The sequence below is a fragment of the Bos mutus genome, chromosome 11, assembly GCF_027580195.1.
Source record: "Bos mutus isolate GX-2022 chromosome 11, NWIPB_WYAK_1.1, whole genome shotgun sequence".
Lineage (NCBI taxonomy): Eukaryota > Metazoa > Chordata > Mammalia > Artiodactyla > Bovidae > Bos > Bos mutus.
The window spans coordinates 12,906,227-12,916,780 of record NC_091627.1 but is presented as its reverse complement, the minus strand read 5'-3'; the positions used below and the strand labels follow the sequence as shown (position 1 = coordinate 12,916,780).

At 35.3% G+C, this 10,554-nt stretch overlaps 1 protein-coding gene across 4 annotated transcripts in view; it reads right to left on the bottom strand.

Moving 5' to 3' along the window:
* Positions 1-226: 226 nt before the first annotated feature.
* The window catches only part of RC3H2 (ring finger and CCCH-type domains 2), a 59,676-nt gene continuing 49,348 nt past the window's right edge, over positions 227-10,554 (bottom strand). The window contains exons 13-21 of one of the 4 annotated variants that reach the window (XM_070379039.1): positions 10,206-10,376; positions 8,297-8,443; positions 7,763-7,976; positions 7,446-7,530; positions 7,096-7,177; positions 6,862-6,996; positions 6,487-6,594; positions 6,241-6,389; positions 227-5,480 (exon numbers count right to left, since the gene is read on the bottom strand). In XM_070379039.1, the coding sequence (XP_070235140.1) occupies positions 5,285-5,480; positions 6,241-6,389; positions 6,487-6,594; positions 6,862-6,996; positions 7,096-7,177; positions 7,446-7,530; positions 7,763-7,976; positions 8,297-8,443; positions 10,206-10,376 (1,287 nt within the window). In that variant the 3' untranslated portion in view covers positions 227-5,284. Of the gene's footprint in view, positions 5,481-6,240; positions 6,412-6,486; positions 6,595-6,861; positions 6,997-7,095; positions 7,178-7,445; positions 7,531-7,762; positions 7,977-8,296; positions 8,444-10,205; positions 10,377-10,554 lie in introns of those variants that run through there. The other 3 variants (XM_070379041.1, XM_070379040.1, XM_070379042.1) reach the window with 3 other exon arrangements.

Sequence of the window (10,554 nt, the reverse complement as noted above, 5' to 3'; positions counted from 1 at the left end):
ACTCTACATTGAATGAATAAAGTGACTGATCGAATTAAGGAGTATTTCAACCTCCCTGGCCTATCTACTTCTTTCAGATCCTTACCAGTGATGAATGCATGAGGCAGGTGATTATTTAAATCTCAAAGAGTATCCTGGTAGCTTGGTGAAAATAAAAAAAAAGTGCCAAGGAAGTCAAGGTAACTAAAATGCACTATAAACTTAATATTGATACTAAACAAACAACTTTTAAGGTGGACAAATAATTTTATTTTGTGCATGCAAATACATGTCAAGTACTGCAAACTTGTTCCATCAATTTTCTCTCAAACACTGGAAATCATGATGCTCTATTCTGTGAACAGCCAAAGCTAATATCTCTTCACTTCAGTGCTACAGCAAAAACACACAGAATTCACTCTTTGCTATTCACTATCATCACAACCCTCATTGTTCCATCTCTGCCCTCCCCCCATATACAGGCCTTATGAATCCTAGCCTTCCCCTGTTTAATCCTATTTCTATAGCACAAAGGGAAACATTACAATTTGGAAAATTCAAATTGAAATAAATGGAATAGAATTTATTCCCATATATATTCCCCATTTCATTGTACAGAATTATTTTAAATTATAGTTTTAAATAGAAGCTGAGTATATGCCTTAAAAATGAGCATTAAATCCATCTTAGAGATGGTGCCTGCTTTTTACATGATGGGTGTACACCATCTTTTAATTTCATTTACATTTCAATCGAACAATAGATTTGCAAAGAAAATGTCTAATACAGACGTAAAAATATTCACACTAGAGCTTCACAATCGGTTGTACAATTGACAAACAGGCCTCTTTTCCCAAACTTTCCAGCTAAGCAAATTTATAAAATGTAATCAATGCAACAAGAAAAAACATTTCTCTTTCACTTCCAGGGAAAAGAATATGCAATAAACAGTATAAATGCAGACAGCAGTTGCTGCAAGCTAACCACGATACTCCCAAGTGGCTGTACAGTGGATATGTGCAGTACAAATAAAAGCCACATGTGTTGTATCACAACTACAGTATAATTGTTTGCCCAGCTAAGAGAATGCATGCACTTCCATGCCTTGGGTTATAAAGTGAGGCCTAATTCTGGACAGATTGATGGAATATATGCAAATGACCTTGGCTTTTGGCAGTACTAAGTGCAGCCAGTGTCTGTGTTCCACTGGTTTAAGGAGATTTAAAATTTTTTTATTTAAAAAAAGAAAAAAACTGCCAATTTCAGACTTCGGGGAATAACTGCTCTTGGAGTAAAAATAGGACTCCACTCAAATGTGGGGTGTTCTGATTGGTGGCCTTGACTCCTTGTATTCCCTTGCCAGCAAAGGGATACAAAGAAACCGCTAGTATAAAGGAATGACTAGCAAATTTATTCAATTTATTCAGAAGATGAGATACTCCTTGAGCATGTGCATTTGTGTTCTGCTTGCAGAAGGGGTTCTTATGTAGGAGTTACAGCAAGTGATCCCAACAACACTCTTCATTCACTAAGACACAAGGAAATTTCTTCCAGAAAAGCAATACACAGTTGCAAATGCAACTTTCCCCTTGAATGATTAGTCACCAATACTAGTGACAGTCTGCTCAGAAAATGAATCTAGCAACTAGGGAAGAAATATTCAGATTCAAAGCTGAAATCACATGCTCAATCTGATCATTACAAACTCCACGCCTGTTAACAAGACAACAAGGGCTTTAACATCTAAAATGTACAAGCAAGCTAGATGGTTTTTAAAACAAATTTTCAAATGTTTAAATGATCCCATTTTAAATTCCTACAAATTACTGTGCATCCTGTAATTTTCTCAAAGCAACATACAAAACTGAGATGTGCTTTATAAACTTAGAATCAACTTGAAATGTGAGTTGAAAGTGACCAGATCCAAACAAATAGAAAATTTCATTTCTAGCATAGGAGGTTTCACTTATTATTCTGAGAGTAAACAGCTACTAGGAAAAGTATCAGTGCTACTGACCCACCGAAGTACCTCCTCTTAAAAATTACGATCCACAACTTTCACACATGACGCTGGTTTATGAGATGGTATTGAAAGTCATGGCAGGAAAGCAAAGGAATCTGCTTTGTTCAGGTACCAACTAGACAAAATACTTCAGTAACTTTCTCAGGATTCATGAGGTGAGATGGGACCATAAGGAAAGAACTACTGATGCTACATCATAGTATCTGAATGAGGCACATGAACTTCAGAATGTGACTCAGAAGTTTTACAAAACACAAAAAGTCAAAACAAAACAAAACCCCCCCACCATTTTCCCACTTTTCAGACCTCAGACTACTTTTTCCTAATTAGACCACACACCACATATGCAGTTTAGTTGACATTACAAACTTCCTCTCCTATTGCTTTATATCTTTTGATTTCAAATATATGTACATCATGAACATGTTGGTAAAAGGGTCAAATGACAGGGAATAACCCCAATATAAAAGTCACACTCTAGGTCTGATTTGTGATTTTCTCCTCTATGATACCATTAGGTACCTTTCAGAAGAAGGATCAGATAAACTGCTCTTTCTTCTCAAGTGGCAGAGAACCAATGTCTTTACTACACATTTACTTCACGCCATGAGAAACAGAAGATGGTCACTACATAAAGGATGCAATACAGAATCATCCCTACACAGAAACAATTCCTATGCTGTTAGTGAGGAAGAGAGTAAGTTTTTAAGAACAAGGAATTATTGTTTTATGGGATCACCTGCTGCAAGACAAGCATTATTTTAATATAAGTGTTCTGAGACATACCAATAAAGTTGGCAGGTATATACATACACTGATGCAAATGTAATTTCACTGGACAAGTAGGCAAACACCTAAGCAGTTTATCCCAACCCCCTCCAGCAGAGCACAACCAAGTTTCAAAACTTCAATTTTAAAATTAAAAAGATAAGGTTAAATACACAAGATCAATTTATGTAGTATATATTCACCCTCAGAACGTGCTGAAGATGTTTTGCGTAGTTCTGTTGCACAGAGGGTTCTTTCCCTGAGGGCACATAAGGAGCTCTCAAACTGTTAATAGGTCTCTATTTTGTAACAAAATAGCAATTTTAAAATCTTAAAAAAAAATACATTACCTTCAACATGGAAGATCTCACTATTTAAATATCCATGAAATAGACATACTGGTTTGCATATCCTTTTTGGAAATACAAACAGCAAATAAAGTACATTGGAAGCATTTCAAATGTAATAAGCGCATATTTTATAGAAAGGTTCTGATATAAATTATATAACAATCACGTTCCTGTAATATCCTAGGCTAATTCATAATGTTGGAAATAAGTTAATGTAACATGGTTTAAAACTCTTGTTCCTATTCATTTCAGGTTACAGAGTGAAATAAATAAAATGTCTTTGCAGGGAAAGGGGCACTGGCCATGGCAAAAAGGTACAGTACTAACCAAAGGAAACTAAGTCAAGGCTACTGTGCTGTTATGCTACAAACAAACATCTTCATACATCTGAGTATTAAATAAATGTGTAAGATCTTCCATACTGACACCAGAATATCAAAACTACCCCTTTGTTTCTCAGGTATATTTACAACTTATCAGTCACCTTATGAGCATGTTCATTAAGACAGGTATCAAACACCAGTATTTACTCATTCTGATCAAGAAATTTCAGGGAAATGTCAACCCTCCCGCCCCTGGAAATGTGCACAAAACTTTTTATCAAAATCTTATCTGATACAATGCTGTGGTTTTGTAAAACAACTAAATAGCTCAGACGACCAATAACATGATCCTGTTTAAGCATCTTGCTAGCAGGAAAAGCCCTTACATACAGTACACCTGGTGAAAGATCAGCTTGGCTTAAAATATTCCAGTACAATTTTCAGAGTAAACAACTTCACAGAAGTTAATTAAAAAATAATAATAAAAGTCAAACTAATCTTAAAGAAATAAGGGGGGGACAAAGACACAAACTATAGGTAAGATCACCAGGAAGGAATGCCCAGCTTTTGTTTTCAAATGTTGACTGAAATTTAGGTTTCAGTAAAATATCTCCCACAAATCTGGAGCACAGCTGGTTGAACATACTGCATACTTTCAGATGCCAAGTCAAAACACTTTTCAGTCACATTTTAGCAGGGCAGCAATCATTCATGTTTTTAAGTATGAATAAAGGTTAGCCAATATTCTATTATTACATGGTTCATAGTCTTATCAACCTAACAGAAAACAAAGAAAATTAAACCCCAACATGAAGTAACAATAAACAATATTTAACCAAGATAATGCAATGAACATCCAAATTAATTAAATTAAAAACCCAGCAATACCATCTTGTTAGTCAGTGCAAACGCTACATACAGGGTTTTCTCAAAAAGCTGAAAGCACCTGATTCTTTTGCCAAGTCATCAGATTCAATAATGTACAGGCTTAAATCTGCATTTTAAAAAACTGCCATTACATTAGTGCATAATTTATCAAAATTGTAAAAACGATTCTGCATAACTTAGGAGAATTTAATATCTAGTACATCAGCTGAAAGACTTAGGCACTTGGTTATATATTTAATTACTTACTTCAACAAGTAGCCTGTGTATAAATATTAACAAAGCAGAAACTATTCTTGAAAAATGGAAAACTGAAAAAAAAGTTAAATGCTACAGATAAAAGCACTGCACCACACTCCTACATATAATGCAGTAAAGAAACCTAGTATATAACCCTGTAAAATTCTATGGTAAGAACGTCTAACTCCACTCTTCAAAATTTAAAAAAAAAAAAAAAAAAAAAAAAAAAATGCAAAGTCCCATGAAAAAGATAAATAAAGCAGCTGGAATGAGATGGAAACTTCTCTCAGTGAAACATAAAATAGAAATAAATAAGTTAATTAAGTCTACTTTCACTAGATGTATCATTGTAGGATCCTGCTAGTTTAATAACTGAGTTGTTAATTTTCTATAGAAGCCATTTAAAATAGGAAATGGCTCAGTTACTGCACCGGATTGCTACAAACTCATAAAAAGCTGCTTGAAGCTTAAGTTAAATGTCCAAATTCCAATCACTTCTGGAAAGTGAACGTGTTACCCTAGTAAAGTAAATTTTCTTTTTTTTCATAATGCTAATGCAAGAGGGCTTAAAGTATCAAAGAGTCCACAGGAAATGGATGCCCCAGTAATATCTTTTTTAAAAAAAATATACATTATATAATATATATTATATATATAAAAAGCTAGTGTAAAATGCTTCCATGGTATGGTCACAAATTTGAAAGATGAACCTCCTTTCAGCTATTAACCATCTTCCCATTTGCAACGGATTTTAAAAAGTCGTTTTTATCTTCAGACATAACATGAGTTTTCAGAATGAGGTTGCCAACACTGACAGATGTGGTGATGGGTAGGCCACTCGCATTGCTGATGGACACTGGGAGTGGCTGGCTAAAGCAAGAAGTTACCGGCAGAATTGTTTTTTGCTCTTCCCTGGGAGAAAATAAATGACATTGAAAACAAATTAGCTTTAAGCGAAAACTTTTAGGAGTAACCATGCATGCTGAATAAAAGCTATAACACACTTTAAGAGCCCCTAGAAACAGCATATCTTTTTTTTTAGTGACTAAAAAAAAATCCCATTTTTGAAAATTATAATAAAAAATTAGAAGATTGGTTAGTTTAAGGCCAACAAACTATCAAGTTCAAGATAAACCCATATTTTTGGCAGTAATTATACTAAAGATCGAGAATATCTTAACATGATTTTTTTAAAGGGAAACCCTTTATTTAGGTTTTAATTCTGCATTTTGTAGTTTTGATGCTTGCCTGTCAGACAGTGAAAGTATAACCTGATTGTTGTTCAGTCGCTAAGTCATGTCTGACTCTTTGTGACACCAAGAGCTGCAGCATGCCAGGCCTCCCTGTCCTTCACTATCTCCCTGAGTTTGCTTAAACTCATGTCCAGAGTCAGTGATGACATCCAACCATCTTATCCTTCTGATGCTCAAGTATAAAAATAAACATTGATCCCAATAAAAAGCAAGTTTCAGGCTACTAGCATGGAGCACTTTGATAGTTCAAATTTACCTCTGCTCTCCTAAAAATCCAGACTGACCAAATCATTGCCTTATTACTATGAGGTTTTCCCCTCATAGGATAAAATCAAAAATGAATTTAATGGTGTATCTATTTCTCTTTAAATATTCATGGCTTATGCCCAGTGGTTATGAATCTTACGTCTAACACTCACAGAATCACACGGTCTTCACCTAAACTCTGTCTCTTCTGCTCCAGAGGCTCCTCTTGGTGCTGCTGGACTGGATGCCCATTCTCTACTGCTGTTCCATTCAGCAACTGATCATTTTGAGAACTGATACCAAGCTGTATGTCCAGGATCTCCTACGCAAATAAAATGTTAATCCTTCGGGAGGAACATGTTGTGTACTTTAATTTCCAGTGGAGTAAAGCCTCCTGGATATCTAATTGTGGTACTTACTTCAATCTGTTCACCTTGTCCATCAGGTTCATCAGTATCAAGTGCTGACAGCTCTAACTCAATATCCCTATCAGGCTTAGTATCAGCTGCATCTTCTGTATAATCACTCTGTAATTAAGAAAAATACTGATTTCATATCTGTGGAAACTGGGGCTTCCCTTTTAAATGAAAATGCGAATCTCAATGACTGATATAAGAAAAGAAATCTGGGATTACAATTTTATTGCTACTGTTAAATTTTAAAATCAATCATCCACCAGAAAAAGCCATGCTAAGTAATGGCATAAAATGCACTAAACAATGGATAAAACAACATGCAGCAGCAGCAAACAGCAAATATACCAGGGATGAAGCTGAGAGGGTCAGTGTCCTTACCTCTCCATTTCTCAGTTCAATTTCCTTACTTAGAAGATTTAATGTGAGGTGACGGCCTTCATCCAGGGAATTCCACTTCTGTTGCATAGCCAGAGCATTGGCCTCCCTCTGAAGAAGCAATGAGTTACTCTTGGCCTAGAGGGGAAAAAAAAGAGAGTCAGGTTCCAGCCTTTAGCTTTTAAACATCATTCTTTTTTTAAAAATAAACTCAAAGCTGACTGACACAGAGCCTACCTGCTGAAGTTCAATGCTCAAAAGGTCTCCAGTACTGGAATGCTTTCTATGACCAGATAAATCGGTAACAATGAATCTGTCACTTTAAAGAGAAATTTGTTTACTGTTACAAAATGAAGCAACTAAAGAAGTAATGACTATATAATAACTATATACTATATATGTTTTACATAACAGATCAACCCTGAAAGTTTCAATCATTATTCCAGATGTAAACTTTTTTCAGAAATTCATTATATAGTTAACACTAGCAAAACACAGTTCATGAATAACTGGGACTTCGATCTGTACTTTGGGAATATAGACAAGTCTGAGAATAGAGAATCCTAAAGAATTAAGAGCAACGTTACCGTTCAATGTAATGTGCTGATGATGTAGCCTCATTACCATATGAACTCCACCTTGAATCAACAGCATTGACATAAGGTACATAATCTGTAGAAAGAAACAATGACCAGAAAAGTGAAAAATTAGATACAGATGTGAATGTATACCTTCCCCCCAAAATCCACTTTTATCTAAGTAGCCATGCTCTCCTGGCTAAGCTGTTTAACTCTAGGTTTACAGTGGTTGTTAAATGGAGAGACATGTTCTATACCTAACAGAGTGAGGATTATAAAGCACAGTGCTAGACCATACCAGGTGAAGTACTAATGATATGGATTACCTGATACACTGATGGGCTTGGTGGCACTTCCTTGGGAAGCAGTGGCCTGGACAGGGTCCGTGGTATGGTAACCAGTACGGGAAGATCTAGAAATTGCACCCCATTTTGAGATGATGGGTCCATCACTAAAAGGAATTATTGGATCTTCTTCTTTTGTCCTTCTCTGAGTTTCAAATAAATGCACTCTTCTCTTAACATCCCCACTGTCCAGGTCCTGTATAAACAGAAGAAAATAATAGATTGTGGGCAATTACTTCAGCTAATAATACAAGTAAAAGCTTTCAAAAAAAACATGAAATTAGGTTCTCTGGTAAATTTAATATTAACTATATATCTCAGTCATAACCCAACATCTATTTTTAAAACACTATGTTCAAATAATTTAAACACTGGGTGCAATTTATTTCAGACTTACCTAAATATAACTGCTGCTTACAGATGAGTTACTGTATATAGCAACAAAATGAAGACGAAAGCTTTCAATCATTCTAAAATTTGAATCAACATGCATAACCCTTGCCCCCCAAATCATACCATTAATACCGCATTTGAATTAGCAATCACATCTCTGGGCTCTGAATCAATGGCATTTATACAAGAACCGATGGTGCCACAAGACCAGGGAGAATAATGGGAAAGATGATCATCTTCAAATTTTGTGCCACTCACATTTTCAGAGAACTGGTTAAAAAAAGAACGAAAAATAAAAGCAAAGGCAATTGATAAGAAATTTAAATTACAAACTTGTAACTAATATAAAGTAACTATTATAGAATTCACAGCACTTTATAGTGAATAATTAAACATTCAATAACTAATATAAAAACTGTAAAAAGTTACAAATAGTACGTATTTATATTACATCTTAACAGAAACAGAATGCCTTCTCTTTTTCACTTTGTCCTTTAAGAATTCATAAGGAACCCCAGAGTGACACTACCCAGAATAAAAAACAATTTACAGCATGCCTCTAACATGGTACAAAGTGCTCCAAAAAATGAAAAAAAGCAAAAAAAACACACACATACATAAACACATACATAGAAATACATTTTCGTATTAAGCAAGTGGCAACACTCTTCTCAAGATGGTTAGCTGCTTTGAAGAAGTCTAATTTTGATGAGATAAATTTGGATCGGGATTGGTTCAAGATGGCAGAGTAGAAGGACATGCGCTCATCTCCTCCTGCGAGAGCACTGAAATTGCAACTAGGTGTTAAACAAACATCGACTAGAGGATGCTAGAACCCATGAAAAAAAGATACCTGACACGTCCAAAGACAAAGGAGAAACCACACTGATGTGGTAGGAAGGGTACAATCACAATGAAACCAAATCCCATACCAGCCAGATGAGTGACCCACAAACTGGTTAACAATAATACCAAAGAAGTTCTCCCACTATTGTGAAGATTCTGAGCCCCAGGTCAGGCTTCCCAGCCTGGAGATCTGACAAAGGGACTGGGAAGATGAATTTAAAAATTCAAATTTATGGATGGAAAAATATGCTATCTAGGATTTTTTAAAAAATATGTCTATTTTAAAAATTCAACAGTTACGGATGGAAAAATATGATGTCTAGGATTACTTGCAGGATTATTTCAAAATAAATCAGTAGGAAGAAGGGCTACAAATGAAACAAGATTGGCTGAGTTGATAACTGTATAATGGATACATGAAGTTTATTACTATTCTCTTTTTGCATATGTTGAAATTTTGTAAATTTAATGAAAAGGTTAGGAAAAAAATTTATATTAGTATATCTAGGGATAGGGAATAAACCAGATGAATCAAAGAAAAATTAACGGTTTGCTCTAAATATAACAGTATGGAAAACAGGGTACATTAAAACAATCCTGGTACAAAACCTGTCTTGAAATGATAAGAACAATACTTAACAGTGATTTAAAACACCATGAATAATAGTCATTTCTGCACTTCTTGTGAAGTAGGGAAGAAATGCCTCAGACAGACCAGAATTCAAATCCAAGCTATTTATAGGCTCAATTTATTACTTGGGCAAATTACTTAACTTCTCTGAGTAGGATTCCTAACCTATAAAATATGGGTAATACCTGCCCCCTAAGGATTTTGGAAGAATTAAATAACATGTAAATGCTTAGCACAGTGCCTGGCCACGTAAGTGCTCAATAAATGGTGGGTATAAATCTTATTTATCAATAAAATCTATAAAAATAAGGAGAACTATAGTGCTGGAAAGACTTGAATTCTTGGTGGAAAAGGACTGTGATTTGTTAGCAGTCTTCAGTGTCACAATGCCTGGCCATAGAGCTTACATACTCAATGTTTATTGAATTAAACTCAACTGCCACCAAACCAATGCAAAATATCCAACACAGCTATCCCTAGCTTGAATGAGTGCTCTGAAGTCAGTCGTCTGACCTGTCCCTGCAACATCAAGTGATTAAAACCTTTCTTTCTTACATCAGTGCGAAAGTCTACACTGAATAGAGGAGAAGGTGGTGTTGGTGACTGTGTTGCCACAGGAAGAGTTGAAGAGACAAGAGGTGCTTTCTGAGTGTGGTACTGTGCCCACTGCTCTGGCTTTCTTCTTATCTGCTCCTCGCAACTGGTCTTCAAATGACCACAAGGTTCCTAAGGGGGGACAAAAGAAACAATCTTAATCATCTAGGGAGCAGTAAATAAATTTAACTATGCTCTGTGGAAATAATGTGAACATTTATTATACTGTTGGGACAAAAAAGAATACAGAAGGGAAGTCCCCCTAGCCTATTCTCCATACACTTAAATGAAAGGGTTTAAATAATGTTAA